Source organism: Bactrocera tryoni, chromosome 2 (assembly GCF_016617805.1).
Source record: "Bactrocera tryoni isolate S06 chromosome 2, CSIRO_BtryS06_freeze2, whole genome shotgun sequence".
NCBI lineage: Eukaryota > Metazoa > Arthropoda > Insecta > Diptera > Tephritidae > Bactrocera > Bactrocera tryoni.
In genome coordinates this window covers 46998520-47013996 of record NC_052500.1, presented here as the reverse complement: position 1 = coordinate 47013996, position 15477 = coordinate 46998520, and the positions used below count along the sequence as shown (strand labels likewise).

The following is a 15477-nucleotide window of genomic DNA, read 5'->3' as shown; positions in this document are numbered from 1 at the left end:
TGTCATGATGTCTTATCAATTTTAAAAATAAAAAGTAAATGTTATCAGTCAATATGTATTTGATAAGTAAGTACATACCCTTAAGTCGTAATCCTTAACCTGTTTGCAGTGGTTTTGATCATTGGGGTGTGTTTTTACTTGTTTCGCCTTCTCACTTTAGCTCACCTTCAAGTGGATGTTTTTTCGGTTACCCAGAGGATACCTGAGCCATATGTACTTGTAAAATAATCGTGTCTGGCTACTCCCAAGTGAATGGCGCTCCGAGAACTTTCCTCACTTGCGCGAACTTCTGGACATGGCTTCATCCTTCCGAAGAGGAACATTTGCAAAAAGACAGAGGCGGAAATGCGTTAAGACGATGAGCTGACAAACTGGCCGACAGGAGTAATGTTCGAAGTTTCTACGAAAAGATGCGGTGACTAACAGAAGGTTTCAAGACCAGAGTATACTCTTGTAGAACCCCTAGAGGTGATCTAGTGACTGATGCCCAGAGTATACTGAAACTGTGGAGGGAACACTTCTCCAGCTGCTGAATGGCAGTGAGACTAGGAGACCGAACCCAGAACCCGATTCCCCAATCGATGACGATGAAGCCGACGTTCCATTGCCCGACCATGAAGAAGTTCGAATAGCAATTACCCGTCTGTCTTGAATTGCTCAAACGGACATGATAGTAAAAATTTACTGGTGTCAAACCACCACCATTTACTAAAATGACAAAAATAGCTGTACGTGATAGAAAATTTTTGAATTCAAATTTGTAATCAGGACACCTCAAATACCCCACTGACCTCTTAGCACTTCAATTGCCAAATTTTTTCTTCATAGTCGTTGAGCACTTCAATCGCCAAATTTTTCCTTCATAGTCGTTGAGTAGTGTTATAGAATCAAAATTATTATATTTCCGAGAAAAACTTAAAAGGTTCTTATAGCCACTTATATAAAACCATACCCAAATTCGACACATTCTGCTATCATTTTGTCAAATTTTATTCGCATTTTTAAATTTAAAATTTACTATTCTTGAATAAAACTGGATTTGAAAAAGATATATTATAAAGCATATAATTAATATAGTGTTCTATGCTTTTTTCGTGGCCTGTATTAATAAAGTGTTTTGATTGGAAAGCTTATAATATTTAACTAGGCTACACAGTTTTTTCTTAAAAAATATGCAATGGAATCATCAATATAATGTAATTAGATGTCTGAAGTTTATTAATTTTGTAGTGGTTGGCTTGGTATAGCCTTTATATTCCACGTTTAAAGTCCATATTTAAAATAGTGTTCATTTCCTATATTTAACGGTATTTATCTACACACTTTTTAATACTACTTATTTCTTTCCTATGTTCCAAAATTTTTCTAATAGTACGCCAGTACGTATACTTTATGCTAAATATTTGAGCCGTAATAACAGCAGTTATTGTTCACTTAGAGCTAACCTAATAAAGAGTAAACTGACGTTTAGTTGACAACACCTTAAATAGTTCTACTACTCTACAAAGAGCTACTGTACTGTAGAGCCATTGCGAGTACGAAGAGTAGTCGTTATTGAAGTGTGCAATAGAGCAGAGCTGTTAGCTTAGCGTAGTGCGTCACCATACGTGCGCCCTCGTGACAAATGGTGACTGCACCCGACAGCCCCAAGTGTCCTGCCAAACCTATTTGCCTATTCGCGTAGACTGACGTGATTTACATACATATATACATATGTATATAAAATATTATATTACATTCCATTTAACTTTTGTATATCAAATAAGCATACATTAATCAATACGGTTGATTAAAATTTAATTGACATATGGTGTTCCATTAAACAAGCGACTCGTCGTCATCGTCATCGTCGCCGTCGTTGTGGTATGTCCATATATTTGTTTATTGAGTGAGCGAGCGCGTATGTTTTGTACTCCAAGTGACCTGACTGATGAAGGTAAGTTCAATTACTTTGACACTACCTCAATGAAACAGCTAAAGTTTTGCACAAAAATCATGCACGAAGTGGATATAAATATAATATATACGATTGTCTGTAAGAAAATATTAGAAAATATTGTGTCAGCCGCATCAGCAACAGCTCATAGTGGACATAATATATTAGCATAGGCCAATTTATATATTCAAAAAAAAGTATATACATAGCTACCTTTGTATATACATATGTACATATATACATATGTATGTATATGCATACTTATCGGGTGTCTGCATGCCTGTTCACTCAACAGTTTCATTGCCTCTGTGGGCTTAAGTGAATTAACGCTATATGCGTAGATTAGTGCTTCCTGTTGCAATTTTTCACGACTCTAGAGCAAATGACTTCATCTGCTTTTCTTCGAAAATTGCCGGTTTGTCAACTGGCAAACTCTAGATATCTCCAGCCAACGCACAGACGCCGTTATTGTTATGTTGGGTGGTCAACAAATATGTTTAGTTAATACAAGTATACGGGTAGTAATGTTTCCGAACCCATTTGTTTACATTTATGTATATACACATATATGTACACACATACATACATACATATGTATATGTAAGAAATCTGTGTACAACCAATTATTAGCATTTCATTACTCTCGGTGTAGTTAAGTGTTTTTCACAAATAACTAAATATATATGTAGTACATATGTATGTACATAAGAAAGTACAATAGGGGGTTTCTCTTGCTCTTGCAAGATTGCAGATTGCAAAAATCCTATACCGAAATATACAAGGGCACGAGAGCTCCCATTGCAGAATCTAGTGATATATGAACGGCTGATTCTGCATTCATTCTTAACAAAAAAACTATAATAAATCTTTACAATTTTAATAGAAAATTTACCTTCCTCAACAATTTAACGTCAAAATATGCATTTAAGTAAAATGACAGCTAGCACAGGGTTGCAATTATTTTTTTACGTGTCATTGCACGAGAATAAACATGGGTTTTGGTCTGACATATTTTACAGCCATTGCAAATAATTTTCTGCGTGTGTTCGTTGTTGTGCCGGTGCACCAAGAGGAAACATCTGCAATTCGTGCACCGTACAAGGATTTTGCAAGAGCAAGAGAATACCCCTAATATATTTATAACAATTACATTCTGTGTTAAGCCAATTCACTGTTGCGCTCTCACTTCAATATTCTATAGCAATAACCATGCCATAATTTAGGGGCGCCAGCCTCGTCAATGTCGTAGGCTGCGCTAATATTCACGCCCTTGCTTACAAATATTCCAATACATTCAAGCGTCGAATGCATACAAGCTCATGAGCACACGCCATATATGTAGATATGTTTGAATGCTTAATAAGTTTTAGACTTATTTTATTTTTTTGGCAAAAAAATACCATTTTCTTTATAATCAGGAAAGAGATAAACTTAACTTTATGCTCTTTATCGCGAGCTCTAATATGATTTCACACAAACAATTATTTCCGCGGCACTTCAAATGGGCAAAAGAATTATCAATGTCTATAATGTATGCATTAGGGTGGAGTGTCAATATGTGGAAATGTCTTTTTATGATGATACCACAATATAGAAGTTATTAAGGGGCAAAGTGTAGTCAAGTTACAACTTCAAATATTTTTTTGCTTGTACTATATAAATGACTTGACAGATATTTGAAGAAAAAAATAATCATTTTAAAAGTAATGGCTCCTCGTGGTAACTATTACTAATCCTTTAGATTCATCTAAATTCAATCAGACAACAAAATACTTTTATTAAAAAAATCTAGTATCTGATTGAAGCTTTTTTTAATGTTAATATTTTTTTTTAGTAAAAAATCTTCGATCAGGTACTACATTTTCAAAAAAGCTTCAAAAATTTCATTGAAATGTAATGAGCGGTTTTTGAGTTACAGTGTTTACCGCTCAGAGAAAACCATATTTGAAGTTTTTCACGAACGTTTCAGAGCGAACAAGCACCCGTTGGTAATTATCGCATAACTCGAAAAGTATTTGTCGGATGTACATGCAATTTTTAGAGATATTTTTAAGATACACTTTAAGTAAATGTGAAAAATTTTTTTGAATTTCATCTTTTTCCTATGCTTGTTAAGGTTAGGTTATGATCTCACTGAAAAATGCAGGCTACCGGTACGAAACAAAGAAACATTAAAATTAGTGAGTTCTTAACTTCTTGGATAATATGATGCGAAACTTTTCTCTTTTCCTAAAGTTAAACGAGATAGATAATCAAATTCTAGGTGATTCACACATTTTATGTATGTAGGTGATCCCTTGTAGTTTCATTATCAACATTAATCACGATGTGAAGCAAGAGTTAAACAATTAATATGTGTAGATCAGTTAATAAATTTGTTTTTGCTCGTGATACTATTCTCGTTTAGAAACAATTCCATATCTCCCAAGCTACTTTATCGGCATTACGTTCATATACAAGGTGCGTTCCAAAGTAAACAGAAATTTTTGAATCTAGCGCTATATGTCGACTGGTGCGTTAGAATATGCTATTTTTATCGATTGTCTAGTGAGAATTTCATGACTTTTCATCGATTGGAAGTGAATTTATTGCGTTTTAAGTGTCTGTATGTTTGTGTTATCGGTGCGAAAATGGACTTCGAACAAAGAGCCAACATTAAATTTTGTTTTAAAATTAGTAAAACTTTTACCGAAACGTATCAATTGATGAAACAAGTTTATGGCGATGATTGCCTATCCTTTAGTAGAGTGCACGAGTGGTTTCAACATTTTCAAAGTGGTCGTGAGGACTTAAATGACGATCAACATGTGAGCCAATCAAAATCCGTGATTACCGGAAATTCCGTCGAAACTGTGCGTGAATTCATAAAAAATCAGCCGAAATCATCATTGAAATTCATGGAAATGGAATTTAACATCTCCAAAAGATGATAAATTGATGCATTTTGACCGAACATATGGGCTTACGAAAGGTGTGTGCACGGTTTGTTCCACACAAATTGACTGACAGCCAAAAATTGCTCAGAATCCAACATTCGAATGACGATTATTTGACCAAAAAGTACATTTTAACCATTGACCACTCCCCGTATTCACCTGATATGGCACCGAGCGACTTCTTCTTTTTCGGAAAAATGCATTTGCTTGTGAAAGGAAAGCGTTATGCAGACGTAGAGGCCATTCAAACGGCTTGCACCGTCATACTGGCCATACCGTCCAAACAGTTAAAACACTCGTTCGACATGCTTTTGGACCGTGCAAAAAGCTATATTGAAGCAGAAGGAGACTATTTTGAATAAAATAAATTGATTTTGCCGAAAAAACCATTTGTTCTGTTTTTTTTTAAGTCCTGTTTACGTTGGAACACACCTTATATTACAGTTTGATTTGAAATGGATGAAATCGAACTACCCAAATAACCTATATCCTACTTTTGTTTTTGAAGCGGATTCCTTTATTTTCCAATAGGTAATTTGGGTATAAATGAAAATATCGAAATTTAACTTATCACAAATAGCGCTTCTGACATGTGTTATCGTAATCGGTATTGGCTTCATGTATTGAATATGAGATTTTCCGTGCCTACGACGAGTTTTTACTCAAAATATCGTAAATACTTTGAGATCTCGTAATGAAATTAAGTGAGCTTATTTTCCCGTCCACAATAAAATTACCTACATTTATTTATGTTTTAACAAAGGTTTCTAGTGTGTGTTCCATCTACTATTTTCAGTCCAGAGTAGTGTTTGTTAAAAAGAATAACACTTTTCTCAATTTGTATGAAAATATCGTTTTAATCTAATCAGTAATTAGAGAATTTTCTGCATAAAACATTGCGCGTGATCTAGAGACAACAATAATTTATATGTATGTGATGGTTCTTATTAAAGATAAATGAAAGATAAACTTTATGCGTATGCTCAACAATAATTCAAACATTTCGAAACACTGTACAGTGTAATGTTATGTTTTTTTTATAACTTTTTAGTTTCACAATCGAATTTTTAGTATTTACGTGGATTAGAAATATGCTGTAATAAATTCATTATGTCATATACTAAACCCTTAAAAACTGATCAATTCTAGATTTAATCCACAATTTTTATAAAAAATTGTATATTGCACGCTTACTCAAGTTAGACAATTGCCTAGCGCACAAGAATGTTTAGCGGTATTTTGGCAAATTTTCTATACATATTTTTTATTTAAATAAAATAATTTACAAAATTACCACCATCTCGGAGGTGAAATTTAAGGGGTCAGTAGGGTAATATTTTTTCAATTTTCTTATTTTTTTTGCATTTTCTTTTCCCTTATACCCATATAATTAATTTAGAAACACACTTTACCATTGGAAGGTTTCGAAAAAGGACCAAAAATAATAATACCGCGCGACGTTCGAAGCGCTCGGAGTACACACCTAAAACTTTAAACGCGTTTTTCTCAAAACACACTTTTTGAAACTGGACATGATCCCGGTCGAACTACTCAACCGATTTGCTTATTTTTTTTAATGTTCACAAAACGTCTGGCTATCGTCCCTATATTTTTTATAATTTATTGACAATTTTCTGACAAAATTTATATAAAAAAACATGGGGAAAATTAAAAAAAAAAATGAATTACTTTTTTCTTTATCAACATTTTTTCATGATTCTAATAGGAACGATAACCATTCACGTACCTTTGAAAAATAAATTGGGTTTTTGTGTTTCAGATGATCCAAACATGAGAAATCAAGACCGCCAGTGAAAAAACGCATCTCCTTCACCCAGCCATTTCCCCGACAGATGTCATCAAAAAATTCCGAAAAAATTTGTACCTCATGAAATGTAAAAAAAGTTCTACTCGTATTGTAGAATAAAAATTTCTATGAAAAAAAATTTCAAAAAACAGACCAGATTACCCTACTGACCCCTTAATGTTTCTGGCGTAATTAGTTATTCATATCTTGCGCTTTTAGTAGCAGACAGACAGTCACCCGGATTTCAACTTTTCTCGTCATCCTGATCATTTATATAATATATCTATTTAGCTTAGTTTTAGGTGATACGTATTACCGTTAGGTGAACGAAACTATTACACTCTGTAGCAATAAGTTGGCAGAGTATAAGATTGTTTAATATGGCTCCGAGACCCTAAAAAAGAAAACACCACTAGCCGGATGATAAATTTCGGGATTTTAGTTGGATAATTAAAGAAAAACTCTATATATTATGTAAGATGGCGTTGAACGTTCGAGGACCTGGGGCCTTCAGACTCCGGCCACAAACACGATCAGGTTCATAACCTTTATTCAGTAGAATTCTCTTTCTGTGCGACGGCAGAAAAGAGGGCTTTTACTGTTCACAAGGTAAAAATGCAGACAAGATAAACCATTTTTGTTGTGCTAAAATTTTGGTTTGTCGGTATTTTGATTTAGCTGTATGTTTGAATTTTGTTAGTATTTTGATGGGTCGGCATTTTAAGTATTTCTCATTTAAATAATTAACTTTTTTAATGTACCGCTAAGTAACTATAACATTTTTTTAATAATTATGACCCTTATTACTCTGTGGTTTTTAAAACAAATGAATTTTGATTAAAGTTTTGTATTGTATCAAACCAAATGTCGATTAAAGTCTGTGTTGATAATTTAGAAAAAAAAACCATGACAACAACCTAACAAAAGTTGTCTCGGTCCGTCCCTGTGCTTACTTCACGATTTAAATACAGACCACTAATTCAGCTACTACTTTACGTGGCAGAAAAAGCAATAACGTGACGTGTCTTATTTACAAATTTTACACTATAACTAATTTACGTTATTTTGTATGTTACTCTTTCATCATTAAATTCACGTTTTTCGAAATTGCTCTATATTAGCCAATTCTGTAACAGGTATACTTCTTGTAATCAAGTGTTTCCATGTACATTAGGGGTTTTCATTGCTCAAAAACGATATTGATATCAAAATAAAGGGTCTTTTTTTAGACATATAAATATGAAATAAAATATATATATCTTAATTATATTGCCAATTTAGTTTAGTTTTGAAGAAAACTGTTTATTTTTAAAATGATTTCGGGCAACTAATCGTTGCGGAGGAGTTGAATAAATTTTAGACGAGAGGCCCAATTTTCGGCCACTATTGTCAGCAATATTCTTTTTCGAGTTCTCAATCGTCTCGGGATTATCGATTGATGCGTTGTGCGAATCGAACCAGAGATCATTATGAAATGGCAAATCAAACTGAGCAGTAATCAAGTAACAGCTGTCAAAAACAGCAACTCCGAAAAAACTATTGCCTAATTGAAAACCACACGTCCAAAAAACACCAGCTATTATATATAAGTATTAGTATTTAAAATATTCGAAAACCTTTTAATAAAAATCCATTACCAGAATGTTATGCTTTGTAATATTGCAAAATAATTTTGAGCACGTTCGTAACACTGTTCAACGTCGTAACCTCTAGGTATGCAGTAACGTTTTCAATTTTTTTTTATGAAAGCTTGTAGTACATGCGTTGATAAGATAACAGTTGAAAAATCGAAGAAGTACTGGCAATTCGTCAGACATTATAAATACGTTAATCACTATAGAACAAAAGCTGGTTTATCTCGGTACACATGTATGTATGTGGTGGTAGTTATTAAAGTCCATTAAGGACGTGTCCGAATACACATAGACCCTCCTTTTTGAAGGAAAATCATCATGCACACATATTACGTTGCAATTAATTACTAATTCATAGACAAATGTATATGTGTATATAAAAATATGAAAAATGCGTAAATATTTGTATTAATAGGGCTATAGAAGCCGAAATTGTGGTATGATTATGATCATCACATACGCCGATGTATCAATAATTCCAAACCAGGGAAAACAATTACTTTCTTAACTTAATGAGCAATTATTTATTTATTTGGAAATGATAGCTTATTTAGAACATATTATTGTTTTGGATTCTTATTATCGACCGAAATTTCGGATCGTAAAAAGAAGTCGGAAAATCTTTCGCTTTGGAATATATTAAATTCGATGTCAAATATACATTTATACGTTTTTTCCATTTGTCAAACATGAGTTTAGAATATAGACAATTATCCAACTTATTATTCCAGATTTCTAATTATTGATGAATTTCTGACTTACTTGTAAAAAATATAGATGTGTTTGTATATATAGTAGTAGTATCTTAACAGTAAATTACTCAGAACCGGTTGAAAAAATACTTCAATCAAAGAGGAGGTTGAGATTGAAAGGTAAGACAACGGTTACAAAAACTAAAAGCATACTTTCATTCCAAAAACGTTCTTACATTGTTAGCCCAAAACTTTTGATGCCAAGAAGTAGACTGATTTACTCTTCCTTTATGAAAATTTCTAACAAATGTTATGACTCCGAATCATAACATCATAGAATCATAACAAAATATCCACCTTATAATGGTTTTATGTAGTATGTAGCTCCACCAGGAGAAAATCAAACCAAGGAGCGGAAATTTTTCTTTCATTTGTAAAAAGGGAAAAGTTAGTTGCGCTTTTATGGGGATACTTAAATACAATACAATTATAGCACAGTTTGTTAGCGGCTCATTTTCAATAATAATTCTGCTGGAAAAGTGTTTTTAACCCAAATACTACCGAATGAGAGCGAACGTCTGTTGAAAACTCAACCCAGTGACAGATAATTGCTACGTATACTAGATGTGGAACTTGAACTAGAAGGAGAACTGCGTCTATTATAATAAACACTTCAAAATTATCTTTCATAATACAAATTTTATAGGTGAAAACTCAACTCAGTGACTGCTATTAGAAGTAAACAAACGACGCTATTTCACTCTACTTGAACTAGAGCAGGGCTGCGTCCATCATATGAGGCCCCTAGTTGCTTTGGATAAAAACCAAAAATGATAAATACGAAACGAAATGTCACAAACTTATAAACACAATACTAAAAATTATAATTTATACTTACATTTATCCACCCTCCCTGTATAAGTACATACATACATATTTATTGCAGTATGTACGCATGTGCGCACACTACTTATTAACTATGCCAAACATTGTGCTATTAACAAAGCATTTAAAAGAGACGCTTTGACACCTTTAGTCGGCGCGGATAATGTTAGTAGGGGTTTGCTTGTTTGCTGGTAGAGACTTCAGGAATATCAGAAACGTTAAGTATTAATTACAGGGGAATAGTGGCAATTGTTTTGGTTTCATTGGCAGTTAATAATGTGAGTGTGTTATGAATAATATATAATATCTTAATGGTAAAGTAATTATTGAGTGAAAAGTGCTTAGTAAAAAAGAGGTAGCCGTAAAATAAAAAAAAACATAGGAAGACATTAATGACAATGTGACATACACATATGTATGTACATTTGCCCATATGTATGCGAATACACTTAAATATAATTGTTGCTATCATTTTGAATTTTTATGCGGCATTTCCTCGTAGAAAAATGTACACAAATTCAGTCACTTATCAACACTTGCCGTTTCAGGCTTGCTTAACTTAAAAGATAGAAAGTTGCCCATGGAGAACGCTTCATTTAATAGGCGCAAACTAAATCACATGCAAAATTTGAAATTCGGATTAACACTAAATCAAATTGGTAAGATAAAAACGAATCAGTTTAAAATACAACAATTTGTTGAAGTACCGTTAAAATGACAAATTTAATCTAATCTGAAAGTTGATTTAATGATTTCACATGGTTTTAGTCTAAAGTTGCTTAAAAATATATCTACTTGCAAATAAGGTTTTTGTGAAAAATTATGCGTAATCAGTGAATCATAAAGCTGATAGTATAATCGTTAATTCACGTAATTTTAAAATATTTAGCAAATTTCATAAGCGTTTTTTGGTGGAGTCGAATAAGTTAGGAGCAAGTTACCTATCACTGAATGTAGTGTAATTTTCAAATATAATACTATAATCGTGAGTAAAAAATTAATGTTATTGAGCCCAAAAATATCAGTTATTGTTAAAGAAACATGATTTAAAAAAAAAAATTATTGCTTTTTTTCATTTTTATTTGTTTTCAAATTTTCTAAGCGTAAAAACCACATATAGGTGGTACATATACATAAATACATATGTAGGTACACCCACAAACCTGTGATAGTGGTGAGTAAAATCAACCATTTTTATCTGTCAAACAATCTGTTAATATGAACAAACACCTTTCTGAATTGTTTACTTTTCAATTTCAAATAAGCGATAGTCGAATACTTATTTCACTTTGTTGAATATACATACTTTGGTCTAAACGAGTGATGATTAAGGAATCACCGTTCAGGTGCCGTCGAGCATTATTTGTGTGAATTTAAAGCTAGAAAATATGGGACGCTATCTTCAAAACAAATATGTATGTATTTATTTTAAAAAGCAATCAAACTAACACATTTAATATTCATATTATTATTTCATTCATAAAATCGGTAAATTAATTTTTGCCATTTAAGTGGTTATATCCATTTGTAATCCAGAAAAAATTAGATTTTTTGTGATTTTTTTTATGAACGAGTCAGGTGGCGCAGAAGATTTTTCTCCTTTAAGTTACCTGACATCCAAAACTCCCTCCATAAAAAAGTATAATTGCTGTAGATGAATACAGGTAATGGTCAAAGAAATCGTCGAAATTTTAGTTTTTGTGTAAATGGCTTCCCTAAAGAAAGTAGATTTTTGCGAAAAAATGTTCGCTTAAGACGACTTAAGAAATCGAAATGACTATCAAAAATCTTGTTGCTTCTTCTTGGTCTTGTGAAAATTTCAGTACGATCGGTTCAGCAATTTTCTCCGACTCTGAAAACAGCATTTCGAGAAAAATTCGTTTAAATTTCTGGGAGCCAATCACACTAGCCTTACAAGTACGCATGATTGAGGAAATAATTGTGAGAAGGCGAAACATTCCCTCCGCCACGTAAAAAACTATACCAATGAAAAACTTCCAACAGCCTCGGATGAGAAGGAGGATGGAGTCATGTGTAGAAGTTCACGCAAGTGAGGAAAGTTCTCTGATCGCCATTCACTTGGGAGAGGAAAGAAACGATTCTTTTACATATGACTCAAGCAGCTCACGACTTCCGGTCCTTGACCAAGTATCCTCTGGGTAGCCTAAGGACATCCGTTTGAAGGCGAGCTCAAGTGAGAAGGCGAAACATTACCTGCATAGGGTTGTGCGCTGGGTTTGGGACCCGCCACGTAAAAAAACACTCCAATGGAAAAGCAACAACAGCCTCGGAAGAGAGACCCCCCTTTTGATGACGGCCATAGCAAACGAAATAAGGACTACGATATCAGGCATGCACCTGGAATGTCCGGTCCCTTAATTGGGAAGGTGCCGCTGCCCAGCTGGTTGATGTCCTCGTAAAAATAAAGGCTGACATCACCGCCGTCCAAGAAATGCGATGAACGGGACAAGGACAGAGACGAGAAAAAGAAAGAATCCGAAATGCGTGAGTACGAAGAGCTTGATAAGCTGGCCGACAGGGCTAATGCTCGAAAATTCTACGAAAAAATGCGGCGGCTTACAGAAGGTTTCAAGACCGGAGCATACTCTTGTAGACCCCCCAAAGGTGATCTAGTCACCGATGCCCAGAGCATACTTAAATTATGGAGGGAACACTTCTCCAGCCTGCTGAATGGCAGTGAACGTACAACGCTAGGAGAAAGCGAACCCGATTCCCCAATCGATGACGATGGAGCAGACGTTCCATTGCCCGACCATGAAGAAGTTCGAATAGCAATTACCCGCTTGAAGAACAACAAAGTGGCGGGAGCCGATGGATTGCCGGCCGAGCTATTCAAACACGGAGGCAAAGAACTGATAAGGAGCATGTATCAGCTTCTTTGTAAAATATGGTCGGATGAAAGCATGCCCAACGATTAGAATTTAAGTGTGCTCTGCCCAATTCATAAAAAGGAGACCCCACAATCTGCGCCAATTACCGTTGGATAAGCCTCCCCACCATCGCATATAAGGTTCTATCGAGCGTATTGTGTGAAAGATTAAAGCCCACCGTCAACAAACTGATTGGACCTTATCAGTGTGGCTTTAGACCTGGAAAATCAACAACCGACCAGATATTCACCATGCGCCAAATCTTGGAAAAGACCCGTGAAAGAAGAATCGACACACACCACCCCTTCGTCGATTTCAAAGCTGCTTTCGACAGCACGAAAAGGAGCTGCCTTTATGCCGTGATGTCTGAATTTGGTATCCCCGCAAAACTAATGCGGCTATGTAAGCTGACGTTGAGCAACACCAAAAGCTCCGTCAGAGTCGGGAAGTTCCATCTTCTATAAGAGTGTACAGCTGCTGGCGTATGCTGATGATAATAATATCATCGGCCTCAACACCCGCGCCGTTAGTTCTGCTTTCTCCAGACTGGACAAAGAAGCACAGAAAATAGGTCTGGCAGTGAACGAGGGCAAGACGAAATATCTCCTGTCATCAAACAAACAGTCGTCGCACTCGCGACTTGGCTCTCACGTCACTGTTGACAGTCATAACTTTGAAGTTTTAGATAATTTCGTCTATTTAGGAACCAGTGTTAACACCACCAACAATGTCAGCCTGGAAATCCAACGTAGTATTGCTCTTGCCATCAGGTGCTACTTCGGACTGAGTAGGCAATTGAAAAGTAAAGTCCTCTCTCGACGAACAAAAACCAAACTCTATAAGTTGCTCATAATTCCCGTCCTGCTATATGATGCAGAGGCTTGGACGATGACAACAACTGATGATTCGCGGTTCCAATTTTGCGAGAAAGGTACTGCGAAAGATTTATGGTCCTTTGCACATTGGCCATGGCAAATATCGCATTCGATGGAACGATGAGCTGTACGAGATATACGACGACATTGACATAGCTCAGCGAATTAAAAGACAGCGGCTACGCTGGCTAGGTCATGTTGTCCGGATGGACGAAAACACTCCAGCTCTGAAAGTATTCGACGCAGTACCCGCGGGGGGAAGCAGAGGAAGAGGAAGACATCCACTCCGTTGGAAGGACCAAGTGGAGAAGGACCTGGCTACGCTTAGAATAACCAATTGGCGCCACGTATCGAAAAGAAGAAACGATTGGCGCGCTGTTGTTAACTCGGCTATAATCGCGTAAGCGGTGTCTACGCCAATTAAGAAGAAGAATTTCATAAAAGTAGTTTGATATCTTAAGTAGCGAAATAAAAACATGTAAGAAAGGGTTAAGTTCAGGTGTAATCGAATATTTTATACTATTGCATCTAGTCAGAATCAAAGTCCGAGAAATTCCTTCAGGAAGTATGGGAGTTGGGAGTATTACTGACCCGATTTTATCTATTTTTACCAGTAACACATATTACTAACATGGACTTAAACATCGCCAAAACATGATAAATCGATGCATTGCATGCGAATATTTGGGCTTACAAAAGGTGTGTGCACGGTTTGTTTCGCACAAATTGACTAACGACCAAAAATTGCTCAGAATCCAACATTCGAAGGACGATTATTTGACCAAAAATCACATTTTAACCGTTAACCACTCCCCGTATTCACCTGATATGGAAAGGAAAGGAAAGGAAAGGAAAGGAAAGGAAAGCGTTATGGAGACGTAGAGGCAATTAAAAAGGCTTGCACCGGCATACTGGCACTAAAACACTCGTTCGATACGCCTTTGGACCATGCAAAAAGCTGAATTGAAGCAGAAGAAGACTATTTGGAATAAAATAAATTGATTTTGCCGAAAAAGTCATTTGTTCTGTTTTGTTTTTAAGTCCTGTTTACTTTGGAAAGCACCTTGTATATATTTTACAGAGTCTCCGACGTTTCCTCTTTGAATGTTGCAAACATCGTGGCATAAAAAGTACGGTGGTATGTCCAATTTTAATACCGATTCACATATAAACCTGCTGTACAACCTTAACCGTTAAATTTGCTGCTTTTGACGATTTTCATTAGAATGATGGCAGTCTTAGAAGTTTTCAACATAACAGTCGGATTGTACGTATCACCTAAAACTAAACGAGATATACATATGTATATAGGGTTATGCATTCATATATAAATGTTCAGTATGACGAGAAAAATTGAAATCCGAGTGACTGTCTGTCCGTCCGTGCAAGCTGCAACTTGAGTAAAAATTGGGATATCTTAATGAAATTTGGTATGCGGGTTCCTTAGTGCAAAAAAAATTACGAGTTCGTAGATGGGCATAATCGGACTACTGTCACGCCCACAAAACGCCATTAACCGAAAACCTATAAAGTGCCATAACTAAGCAACAAATCAAGATATAAAACTCTAATTTGGCACAGGGGATAGCAGTCGCAAGGGGCACCTATGGGTAAAAAACTTTAAAAAGTGGGTGTGGTCCCGCCTTCTAATAAGTTTAATGTACATATGTATATCATAAACCAATAATGATACAATACTCACATTTGCCCAGCTCAAATACTATAAGAACTCGACAGTGTGAAAATGGATGAAATCGGAAGGTAACCCCACTCACTCGCTATATAATGGTACTGTTTAAAATTACTTAAATCGCGATAAAC

General features: G+C 35.2%; 1 protein-coding gene across 5 annotated transcripts in view; it reads left to right on the top strand.

Moving 5' to 3' along the window:
• Window positions 1–1567: 1567 nt before the first annotated feature.
• The window catches only part of LOC120768982 (plasmanylethanolamine desaturase-like), a 56180-nt gene continuing 42270 nt past the window's right edge, over window positions 1568–15477 (top strand). The window contains exon 1 of one of the 5 annotated variants that reach the window (XM_040095797.1): window positions 1568–1936. In XM_040095797.1, coding sequence (XP_039951731.1) covers window positions 1931–1936 — 6 coding nt within the window. In that variant the 5' untranslated portion in view covers window positions 1568–1930. Of the gene's footprint in view, window positions 1937–10095; window positions 10169–10431; window positions 10550–11247; window positions 11306–15477 lie in introns of those variants that run through there. The other 4 variants (XM_040095799.1, XM_040095798.1, XM_040095795.1 and 1 more) reach the window with 4 other exon arrangements.